Source organism: Diabrotica virgifera, chromosome 3 (assembly GCF_917563875.1).
Source record: "Diabrotica virgifera virgifera chromosome 3, PGI_DIABVI_V3a".
Classification (NCBI taxonomy): domain Eukaryota; kingdom Metazoa; phylum Arthropoda; class Insecta; order Coleoptera; family Chrysomelidae; genus Diabrotica; species Diabrotica virgifera.
In genome coordinates this window covers 189344816-189367605 of record NC_065445.1, presented here as the reverse complement: position 1 = coordinate 189367605, position 22790 = coordinate 189344816, and the positions used below count along the sequence as shown (strand labels likewise).

Here is a 22790-nt window from a genome sequence, read left to right as displayed (position 1 = left end):
TGCTCATCGTAAAAGGCGACAAATTGGAGCAGCTGTCCTCTGTCCTTCAACCTAGCTCCTAACCTGTCCCTGTGTGATAGTTATTACCCCCCAACTATCATACGACACCCACCCCTACCCAACATACATGTCCTGATACCCAAACCTATACCCGAGGAGAAAACCTCGACGAATATAAAAACCAGTGGAGGAAACCACTGAAAACAAACGGATATGCATAGGGATTGCGGCTATGCACCTTGGCGGGGCAAGGGCGCACTGCCCCACTGGACCGATCAGCACGACCCAACTCGTGGGAAGGAAGATGGGACAAAAAAAGAAAAACAAAAAAGGCGGAAGAGAGAGCAGCGGGGGCGAAAAGAAAACAGAAGAGGCGGGGAAAAAGAAAGGGACGAAACTCAAGGGGAGAAAAGATGGAGAAGAGAAGTGGAAGAAACGGAAGACCCCGAATCTAGAAATAGCGCTAACAGAAGCAAGGGAAAAGAAAGAGAATATAAGGGGGAAACAAGGGAAGTAAGAGAGACATAGCAAACCAAGAGAGAAGAAGAAAGAAAGAGAGTACGAAGAGAAAAAAGGGAGAAGGGAACAAACAGAAGGACGAAAACAATAAAACGAAGAGTCAAGGGAAAGAATACTTAAAGGATGAAGAAGGGGAATCGAGCAGCTCTGACAACGAAAGCAGTTCAGCTGATGAATCGGAGGAAGAGGAGCAATCACCCAACTGCAATGCAAGAACAAAGTTGGAAAGCCTCCAGAATAGTGTAGCGGCCCTTGAGAAACTCATGGCTGAGGTGCCAAATACAAGGGTTGCCATAAAGCAGGAGGTCGACAACCTAAGAAATCGGTTGTTCGATTATACCGAGGAAGTGGAGGAAAGCAAGGAGAAAGAAGAGGTTCCAAGGAAGTCTGTTTGCACGACATCCAGAGGTGTGCAGACAAACGTGGAGTCCTTGAAAGCCAAGAAAACGGCGACAATGGGTGTTCAAGTGGATCTAGAGAACCCAGAAGCCATTAAAAGGAGGGTGGACGCCATCACGGAAAAAAAATCTTAAATGAGGACTGGCCGGAGGAAGTCTTTCAAAGAACTGTAGTGAAAGAGGGGGACATCTCTGAAATAGCAGCAGGCGTGGCAGTATTTGTTACCAACAACGACGAGGACAACAAAGCCATGGAAACGGTGAAAGGTATGTTTCCTGACCTACCAGGCGTTCCAGCGGAGGTGGATGAGGATGGAGGCCTGGGAACTGTGAGAGTCACGATGTCTGCTCATGTAGATGGAACGTGGATTAACAAGGAGAAATATGGATTCAAACTTCTCCCAAACAAGAAGGAAGAACTCGAGTCGGTGAAGTTCCTCAAGACATGCAGTAAACTGGTACAGAAGATGGAGAAGCTAGGAACAGAAAGAGTAGTAATCCACACGCCAACATCAGTAGGAGTTGAGACATCGAAGAGAATCCTGGAGTGGGCTGCAAGAGGAAGGGGTGTGACGATCACGCTCCTAAGCAAAAAAGCTAGAAGAGGGTGGGTAAACATAAACACCAAGCCCAGAGAACAAAGTGGAGTAGTACTCATCAGCAAAAACAAAGAAAAATCATTTGCGGACCTAATGACAGAAGTTAAAAATAACCTCACAGGAAGAAAGACCATCGACATAAAAAGGATCAGACAGACCAGAAACCAAGGAATATCACTGGAGCTGGGTGGAGGAAGGGAAATGGCGGAGGAAGTGAAGAAATTCCTCTCTGGTAGCACATGTGTGTCGAGAGCAGTGGCAAAAGAGGGCGTCGTAAAGAGAAGAATCTTGGTGCAGGAAATCCCACCCGACACAGCGGAGGACGTGATCCAAAATGCCATAGAAGAAGCAGCAGGTAAGGAGCGGGCATGTGATATCGTAAAGACCTGGATCGAGATACGGGGCGGAGTAAAAGGAATGATAAGTGCCGTGGTGGACGTGGACGAAGACGCGGCCGAAAAGATCCTAAGAATGAGAAGAATTAGGGTAGCTTATACCTCCTGTCGAGACTTAGAAGCAAGGACAGAGATACCGAGATGCTTGAGATGCCTAGCCTTTGGACACAAGCAATGGCACTGTAAAGGGCAGAACAGAAGAGGATGTTGCTTCCGATGCGGCAAAGAGGGTCACATTGCGTCGGAATGCAAGGCAGAAACAATCAGATGCCTCAACTGCGATGTGACCGTACATGTGGCTAACTCAAAAAGATGTCCAAAGTTCAACCAACTGGTTGAAAGCAGGGACCACTAAGGACTAGTCCCACGAAGAGCGCGCGAGTTGAAACAGTATGAAAGAGAGCGTGAAAGAAGTACGAGTCTAAGAAATGGCGAACACAGTAAACAAGATCCGAGAGCTGAGAGTGCTTCAAACGAACGTGGGAACGGCGAGATTAGCACATGATCTCGCCGAGGCTGCCGCCGTAGAAAAGAAGGTCGACGTGCTGGTGACGGCGGAGCCAAACCCAACAGCGGCTAAGAAAAGAGGATGGTTTGTGGATACGACTGGGAGGGCCGCTGTACGAATCTACAATAGAAAGCTGCGAGTGTATGAAATTAAACCGAAAGAAGGATACGTGATCGTTATGTTTCTAAAAACATAACAGTGGGTGAATACGAGAGGAAGATGGACGAGATCATGCAGGAAGTGGGGAGCACAGCAAGAGAATGCGTAGTGCTGGGAGACTTTAATGCAAAAGCAGCGAAGCGGGGATCTCCTATAACCGACACTCGTGGCAGGATACTGACCGACTTGGTGGGTACTCTGGATCTGGTAGTACTGAACACAGGTCTGGAGCCTACGTTTGTTAGGAGAGGTACGGGTACGGATGCGGCGATGGAAATTACTGGAAAGTATACGAGGAGCTAATCAAATGGAGAGTTGGCATGATGCAGGGTCAATCACCGACGGTCGAAAACCTGGAGAGGGTCATTGAAGAAGCGATGGAAAGAAGCAGGATGGGTCGCCGAGATGCAAACAGGATGCCCTACTGGTGGAATGCGGACATCGAGGCACAAAGAAATGAATGTATAGCCATGAGAAGAAGGTTAACAAGAGCAAGGGGCAGAGCAGGAGTCGATCCTGATGTCATCGAGGAGATTGAGGAGGAGTACCGCTTACGGAAGAGGGAACTCTACAGGAAAATTCGTACAGAAAAGAGAAGGCACTGGAGAGAACTGTGTGAAAAACTGGATGAGGACGTCTGGGGTCAGGGATACAGGATCGCCATGAAAAAGTTCCATGCGTACCCCTCGTATGAAATGCCTATGGATAAGAAGCTCGAGGTAACACGAGAGCTCTTTTCCGCCGGCAGGTGGCATGGAGTACGGAGGGACGAGGAAGCTGAGCGGGCCCTTTACTATGGTTGAACTCGTCGAGGCGTTGGGCGCACTCAAGACGCGCAGGTCCCCCGGTCTGGATCAGATATCACCTGAGGCGGTGAGGTGTCTCGGACGGGCGGAGCCCGCGTGGCTTCTGGAGCACATGAATGCACTGCTGGAAGCACAGACCTTTCCTGAGCCTTGGAGGACATCGAAGTTGGTACTGCTTCCCAAAGCTGGGGAAAAGTATCGACCCATCTGCCTTCTTCCGTGCGTCGGTAAGCTGTATGAAAGAATGCTACGGGGACGTATCGATGGCATGATTGAGAGGTCGGGAGGCTTATCCCCGAGGCAATTTGGTTTTTGTAAAGGGAGAAGCACGATTGACGCAGTCGTGAGTGTATTCGACGCATTGCACAATAGAGGGGATGAACACCGTTGGGCGGCCCTGTTGTTGTTCGATGTTAGGAATGCATTCAATATGCTGCAGTGGAACGAGGTAATGAAGGCAATGGATGAGAGAGAATGTCCTGGATACCTGATGAACGTGGTAGCGGAATATCTGTCTGAGAGAAGAATTATGGTGGAGAAAGGCACGATTGTGGATGTGACGGCAGGTGTTCCCCAGGGATCTGTCTTGAGCCCCCGACGCTATGGAACCTGGCATATGACGGGATTATGAACTGTGAATATGGAGAGGGTACGACTCCTTTCGCGTTCGCAGATGATCTCACTGTGCTGGTAGTGGCGCGGGACGAGCCAGATCTTAAATACCGGGTACGGAACGCAGGCGGCGTCGTGAAGAAATAGATGACACAGCACGGACTGAAACTCGCAGCAGAGAAGACCGAAGCCATCATTTTGAAGGGGAAAAGGAACAGTCAAATTGTGGAATTACAATGTGCAGGGGCGTGTCTAATACCCAAGAAACACGTAAAATACCTGGGAGTGACGTTGCACCAGAATGGAAAGTGGGGGAGCACGTGCGGGTGGTGACCCGGAAGGCTGCAAGCAGTGCTGCTGCGTTGTGGGGAGGGGGGGTGATGCCCAACATTGGAGGACCCAAATCCGAAAGGAGGAGGGCCTTGCAGGGTGTTGTGCAGTCGATCGTCCTCTACGCGGCACCAGTCTGGAGTGAGGCGGTAGAGATACAGGCCTACAGAGGGCTCATTGCACCAGTGGATAGAATAAGTCTGCTGCGAGTGGCATGCGCGTACAGGACTGTGTCTGCCGCAGCCTTGTGGGCCATCACTGGATGTGTTCCGCTGCATGTGTTGGTAGTAGAAAGAAAAGAACTATATGAGAGAAGAGACGTTGAGCTCACTATGGCCGAGAGAAGACAGGAAAGAGAAAGGTCAATTGAAAGACGGCAGGAAGAATGGAAACACGGAGCATGTGGCACAGTGGATAAAGATTTTGCTACCTAACTTGAAGGATTGGATGGACCGTGGTCACAGACGACTGGATTATTTCCTGACGCAGGTGCTCACAGGACACGGGTGTTTTAGACCCTACCTCTCTAGGTTTGGAAAGGCTGACACTAATGAATGTCTATACTGGGGACACCCGGACACCGTTACACATGCTAGAGTGCAACAGATGGATAATAGAAAGGAACAGAATGGAAAGAGAGACATGTGTGAATTTTGTGACAGTGCGAGAAATGATTGAGAGAATGACCGAAAATAAACCTGGTTGGACTAGTATACACAACTATATCCGTGTAGTGATCAAGAAGAAAGAAGTGGAGGAGAAACAGCTGTACCAACGATAGGGGTGAGAGGGAAATATATTGCAAGCAGAAGGTAGAGGGAATAAGTTTTGATGAGAGGCGAATAAGTGAGTTAGATTGTATGCGACAGACTGTGGTAAAGAAGCTCTAATAAAAAAACATACAAACAAAAACCCAATTTTGGGACCAAAAAAAGGGGGAAACGGGGAAAAGGAAGGGCATCCTTGCTTACAGTCTGTGGATAAATGAAGGTAAAGTGCTTCGGAAGCGATGTCGACCTTGCAGCGGCCATTCCGCTTTCGGAGCGCTGGATGACAGAGGAGGGTCTGGTTTAGCAGGTAGGCATTCGGCGTAGCCTCGACGACGAGAGAGTGATTTTAAAGTACCTCGGGAACTATCGCTGGGGCTACGAAGAATGAATCCTGCACTAAGGTCAGTCAGGCGGCGTTCTGGACTGATATGTCTTTTGAAGATTCCAGACCCTCCCTCTTTAAAGATGAAAAAAAAAGGTTTACCTGTTATCAAAGAGTCTTTGCAAGAAACTGAACCAAAACTGAACCAAGACTGCTCGGTATAAATAATAAAATATTTATACTGGAGTATGGAACGACCTCTAACCAGGAAAGACGAAATGAGTGTCGATAACGATTCAAGTAAACCGTTTACCCTGATATGAAAGTACAAAACGGACGACGCTTAGGAAATATTCCTATTTGCAATAATGTTTTGAATCAAAACGAAACCGTTTTTTTTTATTTTGTTTTACACCATACTCTGTATCAGAGTACACAATAATAACGATTCAGGTGGGTAAACTGAGATGCGTTGTTGGAATAATTTATTAAGCGTCGCCCGTTTGATATTTTCATATCTGGGTAGTTTACTTTAATGGTTATCGATACTCATTTCCTCTTTCCTCGTTAGAAGTCATTCTAACCATACTCCGATATAAATATTTTATTATTTATACCGAGCAGTCGGTGCGTTTTGGTTCAGATCAGTTTCTTGCAAAGCCTCTTTGATAACGGGTAGACCTAGAAACACCTGTCAGGGGATGGCAAGAAACTCGAGACCGTTTATGTTCGTTTTATGTTATTATTTTTTATTAGTGATTTCGCAAGTCGCCATGCGAACGGGGATCTAATCAATTGCCATCTACAGTCTCTCCACTCAATGTTTTCTAACTTCCTCCTATTTTATCATATCTGCCAATTTTTTATGGCTCTCCAATTTTTTTGACTCCCTCCACTTTTTCCCGACTACCTTTTATTTTAACGTGTCTCCCTCTAATTTTTCCTTACTCTCTCTCAAATTTTTCCTTACCCCTCTAGTGTTTCTTGACTCTCTAATTTTTCCTGACTTCTTCTAATTTTTCCTAAATGGTAAATCTGACCGTGGATTCGGAAGCAGTACGGTCCGTAACAAGGGGAAATATCTCCCATGGACGCAAAGTCGAACGAACTATTGATGCACCTTATGTTTTCCATAAATCCTTTAATAGCCTTCTTCTTGTCTTCTGTCGTGAGGCGCCTATTTTTCCCATCCCCATCTACACCATCCTTCCATCTGAGTTTTGGCCTACCCCTATTTCTACTTCCCACGAGTTTGGGACATAAGGATTCTTCTAGGATGGTTGTTCTGCTGTGATCTTGCTAGATGTCCTGTCCATCTTAGTCTTTCTATTCTTATAAGAGATACTACGTCTTTACCACCAAATATATGTTTATATCTGTGGTATACCTCGTAGTTGCACCTCCTCCTCCAAACACCATTTTCACAGATGCCACCGAATTTTTCTCTCAGGATCCCTCGTTCAAATATAAGCAGAAGGTTTTCATCTGCCTTGCAGATGGTCCATGTCTCCGATCCATATGTCAACACTGGTTGTATAAGGGTTTTGTATATGGTTATTTTTGTTTTTTTGGCTTAAGTTTCTGCTTCTCATATGTCTACTCAGTTCAAAATAGCATTTGTTTGCTACGATTATCCTTCGCTTGATTTCTTCCGTCATGACGTTCTACTTGGTGATCAGTGAACCTAAGTATGTGAATTTAAAAATCCACGAGGAAAAAGTTTTCCTGTAGTTGGCTATATGCCAACCACTGAAACATTTCTTTCCGGGGTGATTATGGCAATACGTTATGAGATATAAAAATATAGAAATTAAAATTGTAGCCAAATTAACAACAATTCCGACTTTCATAATCTAAAAAGACAAAAAATACTTTGAAACACGCATACGAATTGTAATTGAGTTTTAACAAATTAAGAAACTAAAGTAGTTCCGAAGAAAGTATATATGAACAATTTTCGTTAGATAATGGGGCGTTAATAGCATCTATAAATCTTACTGTAATAATTATTGAACAATAAGAAAGTTTTAAGTTTTCAATCTAATAGCACACAAAATAATATTTAAAATACCATTTTATATCCTACAGGATTAAAAACAATGGAAAACCTTCTGTGGTAACACCATCCGAGGCTTCTAAAAATGCAAGCCATGCGAATTCTGAGACTATAGGAAGATGAGGGAATTTTATACTATTTATAATTCACGTCTTATCTGCTCAGGCGGTAAATTTCCAACGAGAATGGTTCCCTTAGTACTCCAAATAGAGTAAAAATATAGATTAAAAATGAATAAACCTTTTCAATTTCAGAGTACAGCAAGAATCTCTATCGGTTTCGGGGCTTGTTAGCCCCTCATCAGGAGATACATAATGCTCTTCTCTCTGAATGAACCAGGATAATACTCCGAGAGCAGTCATGGATTGCAACGAACGAAACGGCAGGGAGGCCCTAGCGACATCTACTAGAAAAAAGTTTAAGTGGTATCTAAATGATACCATTTTATATCCTGCCAGATTAAAAACAATGGAAAACTTTCTGTCGTAACACCATCCGAGGCTTTTAAAAATGCAAGCCATGCGAATTCTGAGACTATAGGAAGATGAAGGAATTTTACTATTTATAATTCACGTCCCATCTGCTGTAATAGGGCTTCCCTAGGTGGTCAAAGGGGCTACGACTTCACATGATGGTTAGCTCTTTCTTCCAAATGGCTAAAACATATTACTAGTTTTATTTCCCATATTAACCGGTGAGCAAAAAAAAATAAAGAGAAGAAGAAGAAATAAATGAGGAAAAACTTTTTAGAAGAAATAATACTGAAAAAGCGACCATTAACTGGAACAAAAACTAATCTAATGTAATCTTGAACATATTTGGGTGTGCAGATATGAACAAATATTATGACATTGATGCAGATAATAGACTTTTAACTTTGAAATTTGAATATAGAATATGATTTATCTGAGAGAAGAGAGAATATTATATTAATATCAGAATAGCCTATATTTACATACATAATATATACCTCAATGAAGTGGTATGGAACCCGGCAAAAGATAGTTACTTGACAATTTGTTGATAAAAATATTAGATGTTCAAACAGTTTAAAACCTACAGCGAAGTAATGATAATTATTTTCAATATTACTCGAGGACTTCATAAATGTTTGGTTATGGAAAACCAAAAAATATATTAATATATCTATAATTTCCCTTAAAAGAATATTAAATAAAGATCGAAATAATCTACATAAACTTCACTTAATGGGTTGACTAAGGAAATTTAACAATGAAACTACTATTTCAAATATTTTCATAACAGAAAACATCACAATGGCTAACTAAAAAATTATTCGAAAAAAGAATTTTTACCGGGTGATTTTTATTCGGGTTCCATTGATGGTACTTTAATCCTTAGGTACTCCAGAAAACAGTTGGTGATAACTTTTCACTTTAATATTAACTTGATGTTGAATAAAAGTCTTCATAATTTAGTTGAAAATCAACCCATTTTATGTCACTGACCTTCCCCACAGCCACAAGCCAAGTGAAGTCTCGCTACTTCACAGAGCAAAACGTCAAATTCTCCGAACATGAACCAAACGTCAGAGACACCAATCCAACAAAACTAACAGGTAGTTTTAAGTGTGTTTAGGTATGACTTCATAAAAATAAATATTTTAAAATATAATAGAAAATTATAGTTATAAATGGGGAATTACGAGAAAATTAGAGAAATTGAATTAAGAGATCAAAAGAATATAATTGTAAAAATAATTAAAAAGTTCAAAAATAATTTCGTATCGTGTCGAACCGTTACAATATCTCAATCGGGAGAGGAGTCCGACAGGGCGATACCTTATCGCATAAACTGTGTACCGCAGTACTAGAATGTGCTTGTTAAAAACTTAACTGGGAAGAGAGAGGCTTGAATATTCACGGTAGAAGATTAACAAATTTGAAATTCGCAGACGACATAGTTTTGTTATCGGACAACGTCAAGGAGATATATGTACAATGCTACCAGTTAGTGTGTGCCAGTGTAGGTCTTAAAATAAACATCTCCAAAACAAAATTCATGACAAACCTAGTACCTAGCGGAAATATCAATATTGGAGACAACGAAGTAGAGCTAGTGGAAAAATACAAAAATCTTGGACACGAAATAAAGATCACAAGAGACAACCAAAGATGCGAACTACGAAGAAGAATAAACCTAGCATGGGCAGCCTATGGAAAACTCAAAGACATCTTTAAAAGCGATATACCAATTTTTTAAAACGTAAAACATTTGACCAATGTGTGTTGCCTGTGATGACTTATGGTGCCGAAACTGTGACATTTACAGCTACAACTTCTAAAATGCTGCAAATAGCTCAGAGGAAAATGTAAAGGTCAATGCTGAGTATATCGCTTCGTGACCGAGTTAGAAATGAAGACTTAAGACGAAGAACAGGAGTTGCCGATGTAATTTCCCGAATTGCCACCCTGAAATAGAACTGGGCCGGACACGTCGCGTCGCCCGAATCAGTGATGGGAGGTGGACGAACAGATTACTTGAGTGGAGGCCGAGATTAGGCAAAAGAAGTAGAGGAAGACTCCCAACTCGTTGGACTGACGATCTCACGAAAATGTCAAGAAATTGGATGCAAAGTGCTCTAAATAGAGCACAATGGACAAAAATGAGGGAGACCTATGTCCAGCAGTGGACGTAATGGGCTGGATGATGATGATGATTATTCATTTTTAATTACCATTTTAGTTGGCTAGTCGAACTTAGAATAGTGGAATGGATTACCAGAATTATTATTAGTTATGTACCTACTTTAAATACTGGTTTCAAACTTCTCTAGTTTCCTAATATCTCATTAGTTCAGAAAATGCAGTTAATGGTCCCTTATTTTGAATTATTTTTATCGATAACAGAGGTTGGCAATCAACATAGCCACTTCAAATTTCGAAGTAACTGCACTAAAGTGTTTTTTTCGGGTTGGAGCCATACCATTCTCTTATGGTTTTCAGACAAGACATTTATCGTTTTTCCACAATCATTTATTTTTTATTGGAATTAATCTCAAGCCGACGCGATGTCTTTTCCTGCACACATTATATGTGTAAACTCTTGCAGTTTTCGTTCATTGTCCTTTGAACTTTTCTTCTTTTACTTCTTTTTTAACACTAACTTTCGAAATGGGATTCACTTATGAAATCTTCTGTCTCTAGTACGATTTCCTTAAAGTGAACGTTAAATAATAGAAGTGACAATACACCTTCTTGTCTGACAACCAGTCAGTATCTTGAATTATTCATAACAAACATGAACTAATACTCATCAATAGTTAGTGAATAAAATGAATAATTCTTCAGAATAAAGTTAAAAAGTCATCACACGTTCTTAAACAATTCATACTGAATGAGTTCAGCGCAATAATTATTTTATTTTATGTAGGATATGTTAGGTACGGCCACTTTTTTCATGCCCTTTCTTTGACTAGAATTTTATGACGACGTATGTAAGTAGTTGTCGGCAATCATTTTATCTGCTTTTTTCTTTTGTTTATGTAAAATTATGGCCTTCGTCCGAATACCTTACTAATTTTAGTTTATAAAACTGACATTATTCTGCATGCTAAATGATCACTTGTTTGCTAAATGAACAATGGCGCCATCCTTGTCTCTTCGTAAATACGTTGACTTCGTTCTAAACACACTTTTGTGTTATGTCTGTAAGAAATTAACAAGAAAAACAACACTAATAATTGATATAGCGGTATCTACAGACAATAGTCTAGTCGCAACATAGGGGGTCCCGTGGACACTCTTAGTTCGCCGCGATTTGATGGTGTTAAAGGTTTTTTGGGTCGCTGAATCCAATGGAAGTCGTTTGGAAGCCCAAATATGGTGCGTTTAATTTTATTAACAAATTATGGTAAAATTAGGTATTTTTCAGGATTTACTAGAAGCCCTGTAAATAAATTGATAGTGTTAAGATCTTTTCTGGTCTATTTTTGGTCGTTGAATGCGACTAGTCGCGATTGCTCAAAATATGTTCTTATTTTGTTAATAACAAAATAATAGTTTATTCGCCGAAAAGCTGGAAGTGCGCTATCTACAGCAAGTTTGTAGTCTTGTTCATAGTATTTTTATACGTAATCGACTGCCACTAGTTGTGATAGCTTAAACCACGTTCCGACTTTGTTATTAATAAATCATTGCAAAAATATCGGTTTATAGTACGTTCACTCACGGTTTTTGCTCTAAATTAAAAAAACCACTTGGATCGACATGAAATTTGGCATACACGTAGCTAACATGTCAAACAAAACAAGTGATATTGTGCCGATGTCTGCTTTTACCCTGAGGAGGAGTTTCACCCCTTTTCGGGGGTGAAAAAAGGAACCTTTAAAATAAGTCCGGAAGTGGATAAACTGATTAATTCTAAGCAACTTTTGTTCTATACAGTTTTTTCACTAAGTCAGTACTTTTCGAGTTATTTGGTTTTTTTGTTGAAAAATGAATATATTCACTCACAAATAACTCGAAAAGTATTGCCTTAGTGAAAAAACTGTATAGAACAAACGTTGCTTAGAATTAATAAGTTTATCCAATTCCGGACCTATTTTAAAGGTTTCTTCTTTCATGTCATTCCAAGTGGTTTTTTAAAATTCAGAGCAAAAACCCTGAGTAAACGTACTATAAACCGTTATTTTTGCAATAATTTATTAATAACAAAGTCGGAACGTGGTTTAATCTATCAAAACTAGTGACAATCGATTTAGCGTATAAAAATACTATGAAAAAGACCACAAACTTGCTGTAGATATCGTATTTCGAGCTTTTCGGCTAATAAACAATTATTTTGTTATTAACAAAATAAGAACACATTTTGAGTAATCGCGACTAGTCGCATTCGATTCCTTGACCAAAAATACACCAGAGAAGACCTTAACATTATCAATTTATTTACAGGGCTTCTAATAATTCCTGAAAAACACCTAATTTTACCATAATTTGTTAATAACAATTAAACGCACCACATTTGGGCTTCCAGACCACTTCCATTGGATTCAGCGACCCAAAAAACCTATAATACCACCATCAAATCGCGTCGAACTGAAAGTGTCCACGGGACCCCCTATGTTGCGACTGGACTACAACCAATTCCTATGAAAAGATCGTCAAGTAGAGATATCGGGAAATTCAAATACGGAGACAATTGAGAATGGAACGTACCCAGACAATACCTATTATTTTCTCTACTACTGGAGTTATTCCCAAGAACCTCCTAAAAACTGAGTCTAAATTCTAAATGAACATCTCTATGAAACCATGCAGAAAACTGAAAGTCACCTGGGGCTCGATAACACGGAGAGAGCCCCACCAGAGCTCAATCCTTTTGATACCGTAGGTGCCTGGGATTAGTGAATTTTCTCCTTTTCTCCTAGTGGGAATGAGAACGTCTGAATCTGGATTAATTGTATTTGAATTCATTTCAATATCCATATCGGATCCGAGATTATAATCAAAAGCTTTTAATTCTTCTTCTTTTCTTATTCTGGCTATAATTATTTTATTAACTGATGTTTTAAATAGATTAGTTGTTGTTGTGGGGAACCATTTCCTCAGGTTCTTTAACCATGATATTCTTCTTCTCCCAATTCATCGCTTTCCGAATATTTTACCTTGAAGGACTACCTTCAGTAATCTGTATTTCGTGCCGTTTCATATTATGTGTTACGAGATATTCTAACTTTCTTTTTTTAAAGGTTTACATCACCTCTCTGTCTTTCTCATTCTTCGTAATACGGTCTCTAATTTGACATCTAGTGCGTAGTAATGCCTAGTCTTAAGAGTAAAAAAATATGATCAATAAAATTATTAGAGTAGAATAATGTTTCTTGTAATGCTAATTGTAATTTCTTTTTTTTTTAAGGTAAGAAGTCAGTATGAGCTTGTATCTTCTAAAAATTTGAGGTAAGTTTTATATTTTTTAAGTCCATGAACTTCAAATGACAGTAAGGTAATGATCGGAGTGGACTTGCAGACTGAAGATTATGCCTACCTCGCTAACCGCATCAACTTTGAAAACGTTTGACGCAACAGTAGGCAAAATGTCAACAAGAAACGGTTCCAGCATACTGCCTGTAACGTCCTACATACATTTATCATTTCATATAAGTTTTCAATTTTTTTATGTAGTTTAATCTATGAGAATTCTTGCTTGAGAGCAAGCAAGCTATGAGAATTTTCATGAAAATCGATGAAGGTTCACCGAAATCGGAGGTAATAGCTCATATCCACCTTCAGTGACTGCACTAAAAGAGAAAATAAGCAAATTAAAACGTGGAAGTTTTTTGACACATTAAAATTTATTTGCCTTCTATATAATATTTTTTAATGTTGTTCTGAAGCTATTTCCTTGTGGCATTTTTATAATTACGTATTTTTTATGGGAAATAAGCCACAATTTTATTTAATTACATAGTATTTTGTATTTTGACAACGAAACCCGATTTGGGCTTCGAAACGTTAATAAATTCATTTTTTAGTAAAATTGTGGCTTATTTCCCATAAAAAAATACGTAATAATATTTTTTGCCTAATTTCCATCTCGTAAGAAAGTAACCCGAGAGTTGGCGATCTGTTGGTTATACACATCAGTGATACGACCGACAGTCACTTATGGGTCAGCACTCTGGTGGAGAAAGACGGCTTTGCAATATTGTGTGACCACTCTCACCACCCTACAAAGACTAGCGCTTCTAAATTTAACAGGAGCCAGGAACGGCTACATTAGAGGCTATCACAGGTCTCCCTCCGCTGGAATTATATATTTCGGCGGTAGCCTTTATGACCATCCTGAGACTCAAAGCAAACACTACTTGGAGGCCGAACTATGTATTGAATAGCCACACTAACACTACTGGGACTATACTTGAGGAATCCATCTTTATGATGAACTAAGATATGATGACACCAGAACTAATCTTCACTGAGAAGATTAACACAATTATACCATCTAGAGAACAAAACATCCCAAATATTAATGGGGACTTAATATGGTTCATTGATGAAGACACTAATGCTAAGAGAATCAACATTTATACAGATAGCCAATCGGCTATTCTGGCTGTAAAGAACCCTCTCACCAAATCAAAACTGGTGAGGAACTGCACAGATCTCCTCAATAACCTGGCAAAAGACAATAAAGTGTCTTTAATATGGATGCCGGGTCATGAAGAGGTGCATGGGAACGAACGAGCAGAAATGTTAGCGAAACAAGGCTCGAGAGAAACTTTTGAAGGCCCAGAACCTTTCTGTTGCATCACTAAAGATGCTACGAAAAACGAGGTTCAGAAATGGCTGATAGAGAATCATCAAAATAAATGGAGAACCACTCAAGGGCAAATCCAGACTCTAAGAAAATAATCAAGAATATTGATAAAGAACTCTCGAACAGTTTGATGAACCTCAATAAACGAGGGATCAAAGCCGTCACTGAAATGGTGACTGGACATTGCCGTTTAAGAAATATTGATAAAGAACTCTCGAACAGTTTGATGAAACTCAATAAACGAGGGATCAAAGGCGTCACTGAAATGGTGACTGAACATTACCGTTTAAGAAATCACCTAGACAAACTAGGTAAGGTGAATGAACCATGGTACAAAAAGTGCGAAATGGAAGAAGATACTGCAATACACATACTATGCCATTGCAGTGTGCTAGGTGATGTGAGGCAGGACTTCACTGGTCAAATGAGGTTTGAACCAGAAGAGATCCTAAAACTACCAATAAGAAAACTGTTGGTCTTCATTGAGGCCATAGGACTTATTAGAGTTTATGGAGAAGAACAGGGTTTGACGGTTTGATACAATGGTCTTATGACCAAGGGCCAGAGACTAACGAGTCTCGCCTGAGTTAAGAAGAAGAAGACAAAAAGAGAACCCGAGAGTTGCAACTTTTAATAAAATTAAGTATAGTTTATAGGCCTCGATCCCGCGTACAAAAAAAAAGTTTATTAATAGCAAGTGAAAATTTCTTAATAGCTCAACGGTGTCTAGTCGGACAAACTTTGATGTACGGGAACACTGGAACAGGGGAAGCTTTAATTGTGGAACAGATTGCAGGTTTCTAACGTCAGACTACGAAAACGTCCCATCTATTTTGTCGGACTGAACTTCCAATTGATTTGTTACCCTTTCATTAAACTCTTATGCCAAAATCAGACTGCTATTTACCACCAAGATTATTCCTGTCATTTAACATGTTCTACGTGTCGGACTTATTAAAATGCCCAACATATCTGCCGGACAAACGTTTTTTCATACATTATATAAAGTTTGCTATTGAATAAATTTAAAAACAACCTGCTAGTTTTCACAATCTTTTTTCACAAACTTGTCAGGATGACACGCTCTACAATTAAAATCACGTTCCACAATTAAAACTTCCCCCGTTCCAGGGTTCCCATACATCAAAGTTTGTCCGACTAGACACCGTTAAGCTATTAACAAATTTTCAGCTTGCTATTAATAAACTTATTTTGGTACGCGGGATCCAGTCCTATTACCTTTCAATAAAAATACTAATAATCTAATGCCCGGTTGCACCAACAGATCTTAAGCTTAAGTCGAGAATATCATAAGAATTAATATAGTATAATTATAATATATTACAATAAGAATACCATAATATAATAATAGATATAATTGATAATAAGGTAAGAATCTAAATTATGGTGCAACGTAAGTGATACTCAAGGAGGCCATATTTATAAGTAGAGCTTAGGTAAGCTGGAACTTAAGATCTGTTGGTGCAACCAGGCATTAATGAACTAATAACATTCTGAAACTTTTACTGACAATCAAATTTATGTCAAGGAAAATAATATTAGCAATAAAGGAAAAAATTAGTACTATTTAAATATCATAATATACTTTTAAAGTGTGATGTTTCATTATAAAACTAAGTGTACAGAATAAATTTTATGACCTCTAAATCGTCTGCATCGTTACATCTCAATCAAAATATACTAATTGATGTTTTTCAACATCTTCAGTGACCACTTTCTCGAAATAACAAAAGATAATATCAAAGGACGTTACAACCGAATCGTTTTAGTTACATTTCCAAGGTGATATTAGAAATTTTTTAATAGTTTTTACATTCACTGTATATTTTTTTGTGAGACGCGTTCAAATAATGTATAATTACAGATATGAATTTATAATCAATTAAAAATAGTAGGTAATAGTCAATTCATGACTAAAAGCTACTATTGCAACACGTTTTGTATCAAAGCTTAGGTGATAACAAAAGATATTTTCAAAAGAAAGTATAATATGATTCATAGGAGAGGATCATTAAATAATTAAAAATGGTCATTTTTGCACAAAATTTACTTTTTTAACTGCTGTGGTAATGTTTTATGAAGGTTTTTAGTGAGGTTCATCTGGAAAGGTGATGAAAAATGCTTCCTATAAAACTTATTAAATTAAATTTGATCCATAATTTACTTAAATAATTGTAAATCAAAACTGAAAAACAAATTAGCAAAAAATATTTTTTGCATTATAAATGAGCACTATAAAACATTTTATTTTGCAGAAAAAGTTGCGTTGTGGTAACAGTATAAAGCAAAAAAAAAATGGTTGCAAAATATTCAGTACTTTATGAAATAATTAATTTGTTTAATAAATATTACTATTTTTTCAATTGCAAAAACGCGGTTGTTTCCGATAGAGTTTATAATTTTTTAAGATTTCATTTTTTTTGCTTTTATTTTCCATAAATGCATTAAGAAATCAAAATTTCAATTACACTCCCCTCCAAAATGGCGTTTGAAAATTTTTGTAATTTGTTTAAAACTTGTTTTTTTTTTTAATAACATCGCCGGATTTAAAAAAATTGAAAGGCTGTTTCGATATTCATATTCCTGGTAATTCTTTACATATTTATAAAAGAAATAGTTTTTCTAGGACCATTTTTTGCCGAGATAACTGTTGCAAATTTAAAAATTCACAATTTGTTTATTTATTAATATCACATTAATATTAATATTTAAAAGTGCATGAGTACATCTATCAAGCCTACTACACTACTTAACAATGTCATTTATACATTAAGTAAAAATTGTAGATTATTTTGAAAAATATTGACTTTCGTAGCTACCTTAAATGAAAACTTTTTGCCTGAAAATTGGTGGATGAGTAGTTTGCAATACAGTCAAACCCGCTTATTAGAATACCTCTTAAAGGAATATCCCGGTTTAAGAAATAAAAATTGGAGGTACCGAAACGTTTCTGCTAGCGACCTATGATCGGTTATTAGAATATCCCGGTTATAGGAATACTTTTGATTGGCACGAAGGCTATTCCAATAAGCGGGATTGACTGTATATCCGTTCAGAGTGGCCAAATTTCAATGCTTCTTTTAATTTGGGGTAACATATAAAAATAATAACATCTGCATCCTTTTTACAATAAATATTAATCAATTTGTTATAAACAACGTGTTTTCAAAAATATTTTTTCTTTAATAGTGTGATTAATAAAATTTGGCACAAAAGATTACCACAAAACAGTATTAAAACAAATTTTCGATATTAAAAAATTAAGAAAATAGTACTGAATTGGGATTAAAAATTTGTTAAGGAAACACCAAAGCTTTTTTCGATAATATAATTGAAATTGATTCAACTGAAGATTTAAATTATAATGACAGTAATCATGATAGTATACTGTACCTACCAACCGATGAAAATAATGATGGCAATGAATTTTTAGTAAAATTTATATGTATAAATTAATAATAAAGAATAAAAATTTTCTCTGTACCGTGTCATGCGCCATAAATTTTACAAATAGTTCAGAGAAATAAGGAAAAAAATATCCTGTTGGTGACACAACCCCCTCCAGGCTGAAACCAAATTTTTTGAGTAGTATGGACATCTATAATAATAACCTATATGTTTCCTGCAGCCGACTTTGATGATATACATAGTTATAAACAAATGAAGATCAAAAAACGGTAAATTTTCGCTTTTTTCGTCTATTACCAAAAAGTTAAGCATTTTAAATAAATTTGAGAGTAAGAAACTCTTAAATCGTATAAAAAACTTCAATATGGCGTTTTTAGAATATGTTTATCCTTATTGGTTGCTTAGAAAATTGCAAAATAAATAATAAATTTTGAGTTTTTATAAATATTCATAACTTATGTAAAAATTAACTTAGAACCTTTTTATTACACATAATGCTGAGACTTCTGGTGCTTAAATTATACTCTAAATTTCAAAGAAATTGATCAAATAGTTTAAAAGTTATTTAATTTGTTTATCCCAAATTAATTTTTTTGCAACACTATAAGTCAGAAAATGATGAAGTTACAGTAATACTTTGGATAGCTTATGAAAGAAGAAGACACTATTAATTTAATTAAAAAAAATGACAAAAAATAATTCTAAATATTCCAAATTATTTTGCAAGAACATGCCTAATTGTCGTCCCTAGTTGTCCTAGGACAATTGTTTTTCTTTCTAAATGTGTATAAAAATTCAGTCTTTCTAAATATGAAAGAATAATTTTTCTACGGGTAACGGTTAAAAAGTTATTCTAATTGTTTATAAATAAGCAAAAAATCGACATGTTTTAAAAATGAATTTGGTATAAACAAATTAAATAACTTTTAAACTATTTGACCAATTGCTTTGAAATTTAAAGTATAATTTAAGCACAAGAAGTCTCAGAAGAAGGTTGTAACTTAATTTTTACATAAGCTATGGACAGTTATAAAATCTCAAAATTTATAACTTATTTTGCAATTTTCTAAGCAACAAATAAGGATAGACATATTCAGCGAACGCCATATTGAAGTTTTTTTATATGATTTATGAGTTCCTTATTCTCAGATTTGTTTAGAATGCTTCACTTTTTAGTCAATAGACTAAAAAAGCGAAAATTTAGCGTTGTTTTATCTTCATTTGTTTATAACTATGTATGTATATCATCAAAATCGGCTGCAGGAAACATATAGGTTATTATAGCCCAATAAATGACCGTTTTGGAGTGTAATTTCCAGGGGCAACTCCGAATTGTATGAAAATTTGGATTTAGGTTCTACTTACCCTCCACTTCAAAGTTGAATTTGTGCCGTTGGTTGCTTTTACTTGGGGGGTGACATTTACCCCTTCTCGGGGGTGAAAAACACGTGTTTAAAATAAGGCCGAAAATGGATAAATTGACTTATTTTAAGCACCTTTTGTTCTATAAAGTTTTTTACGCAAGTCAATACTTTTTGAGCTATTCGCGATTTAAAATGTTGATTTTTCGACAAAAAAACTACGTTTTCAGACCGTTTTTCCCAAATAAATCAAAAAGTAAATATTTTATCGAAAAAAATATTTTTAGCAAAAGTGTAGCCTATAAAAAACGAAAAAAATGGTGTACCAGTAAAGTCTAAAAATTGAGTAGAAGCAAAGTTGTAGCTCATGAAAAATACGTTCTTATTCGTCTAATTCCAAATCGAATAATTCAACCCGAAATCACCGAAGAAAGAAGCATTTTTCGGGAAAACCTTATTAACATTTTTAAAGAATCGAAAAAAAGCTTATTATTTGTTTTTTACAAAAGTTTACAGCATCAAAAATAAACGAGTTACACTGAAAAAAAAGTTGGCCCCTTTTTTTTGGTAAAAAGAAATCGTGCAAACTTCCCTCTATTTAGCACCCTAAATGAAATTAATCGTTTGGCTTTACCATCTTTTTTAACTGTATGTGTATTGTTTATATGATCTGTAAGTTTGATGGGTTTGAAGTGCTTATTTTTGAAAACATTTGGTTTTATAGTAAAAAGAATTTTTCTAAAAATTTTTGAAAAATTTCATTTTTTCAAAATAACTTAAAAAGTATTAGTGATAAGAAAAATCTTAAAGAGTAAAAAAATGTAGGTTTTGCTATTATAAATATGCTAGTTTATTTTGTTTCTCCGTAAGACAAAAATTGGTTAAGATATGGCTGTTCAAAATTTGCATACACTCGTGATTAGTGACCCATTCAAGCTTTCTCAATTATAACCCTTTCAAAAATAAACACTTTAAACCGGTGAGACCGACAGATCATATAAAAATAGATAGGTAAGTAAATTGTTTGTAAAGCGGTAGCGATTAATTTTATTTGGAGAGCTAAACACGGCGAGATTTTCATGATTTTTTACAAAAAAAAAGAAGGCCAACTTTATTTTGAGCGTAACTCGCTTATTTTTAATGCTAAAACTTTTGTTAACAATTAAAACAAAGCTTTTTATAAACACATTAATAAAGTTTAAATGGGGTTTTCCCGAAAAGTGCTTAATTTTTCGGTGATTTCACCTTGAAATATTAGATTTGGAATTAGACGAATAAGAACGTATTTTTCATGAGCTACAACTTTGTTTTTATTTGATTGATATACTTTACTGATACACCATTTTTTTGGGTTTTTTATAAGCTACACTTTTACTAAGGATATTTTTTCGATAAAATATTTACTTTTTGAGTTATTTGCGAAAAACCGTCCGAAAACGTAGTTTACTCACAATCGGTTAGTAATTTATGGATTTCTAACCTTTGAAGTAATCAGGAAGCGACAGGAAGCCGGGAATCCCGGCTAGCATCTGTCACTTTTCTACCTACAGACATTTTTGTAAAATAAACACAATTTGATTATATGTACAATTAATGGCGTCGTGTATCGCCTAAATGTCAGATTCAACAAACTTGTTTTGTTATCTAGCAACGATCTCACAGGTTACTTAAAATAATTCATCTTATCACATAATGAAAATGGATACAGATATTTGAAACGAAATTATTATTGGTAGATTGTGAGTATTAGAAATCCATAAACTACTAACCGATTGTGAGTAAAATAGTATACAAACCTCGCGGGAACTCATTCTAGCCTCGCGTCTGTAGTTTACCTCGGTGCTTCGCACCTCGGTAAACCACCTTGCCGCTCGGCTGAAATAGAGTACTTTTCCGCTAGGTATGTAATATACTATTTTTTGTCGAAAAATCAACATTTTCAATGGCAAATAAACCGAAAAGTATTGACTTACGTAAAAAACTCTATAGAACAAACGTTCCTTAAAATCAGTCAATTTATCCATTTCCGGTCTTATGTTGAACGTATGTTTTTTCATCCCCGAGAAGGGGTGACTGTCACCCCCCAAGTAAAAGCAAGCAACGGCACAATTTCAACTTTGAAGTGGAGGGTAAGTAGAACCTAAATCCAAATTTTCGTGCAATTCGGAGTTGGCCCTGAAAATTACACGGTATCGCCGAATTTCCCGTTCATTTACTTGGCTATTAATATACATGTCCATACTACTCAAAAAATTTGCTTACGGCCTGGAGGGGGATGTGTCACGAGAAAAATCTTATTTCTCTGGACTAAAACCAAACCCATTTTTTTTAATGTTTAAACTCAATTTTGTAATAACTGTTTACTCGTAATAGCCCATATACACTATTGATTATGTAGGTACTTTATAAAGGAAGTACAACGTTAAAGATATTATTTGTATCAAATTGTCAATAGACCGCGGGTTTCTACAATTTAGAGGGGTGCGGATTTTAGGGACAGGTGCGTATTTTTTGCTTACATGAGTTAATCCTCCTCGCCCAATGAATTGTACCTATCAGCGAATGTCATTTTCAAGGGATGTGCAAGCCTCTCAAAATGCAAAACTCATACTCAGCTTAAAAATGATTTTAAAGCCGTACTATACCTGACCTTCTCAATTTATCTCGCATACGTTTACTTTCTCCGTTAATCTTGTTCGAAATAATCTGTTTCTTGTAGTCCACTCAGAAATCTCGTTAGTTACTAAAAGGAACAACACATGATAAATTTACGTCATTTTCTTAAAATAAATCATCCTACTTTCGTAACGCCACCGATTATTCCATTAGCTTATTCCGAATGCACCACATGCAAAACGGATTATCTAATACTTTCACTTGTGCCATTACTTAAGACAAACTGGTAATCAGGTTTCGATAATAATTTTGTTGGCAGAGAATTGTGTTTGTTGATGAGCTACATGAATTAATATCAAAATTACATCACGTTTATTCCTCGTAGCAATAAACAGAAACTTTTTTAATGATTCTATATCTTCGGTTTCATATATTTCGCCTCATTTCTGATTATGCCTTTCTGACTGTCATAGTTTTAACCAGGATTCGGTGGCGATTCATTTTACTGATCTTGAACATCAAACTGTAAGGTCATAAAGTACAATAGACAAAATCAATTTTAAGTGTCATATTCAAATTTGTCTATTACTAGCGTCTCTCTGTAAAGACAATGAAGTCGACTTTTCAAAGTA

At 36.9% G+C, this 22790-nt stretch overlaps 1 protein-coding gene across 1 annotated transcript; it reads left to right on the top strand.

Moving 5' to 3' along the window:
• The first annotated feature begins 213 nt into the window (after positions 1-213).
• LOC114329234 (cilia- and flagella-associated protein 251-like) lies at positions 214-1052 on the top strand. Its single transcript, XM_028278276.2, has 2 exons — positions 214-513; positions 642-1052. Exons 1-2 carry the CDS (start codon positions 214-216, stop codon positions 1050-1052), a joined length of 711 nt encoding a protein of 236 aa, XP_028134077.2.
• The last annotated feature ends 21738 nt before the right edge of the window (positions 1053-22790 follow it).

Coding starts and splice junctions, on each gene's coding strand:
- LOC114329234 (XM_028278276.2), top strand. CDS start 214: ATGCATAGGGATTGCGGCTATGCACCTTGGCGGGGCAAGGGCGCACTG. Junction 514..641: donor ATAAGGGGGAAACAAGGGAA/GTAAGAGAGACA, acceptor GAATACTTAAAG/GATGAAGAAGGGGAATCGAG.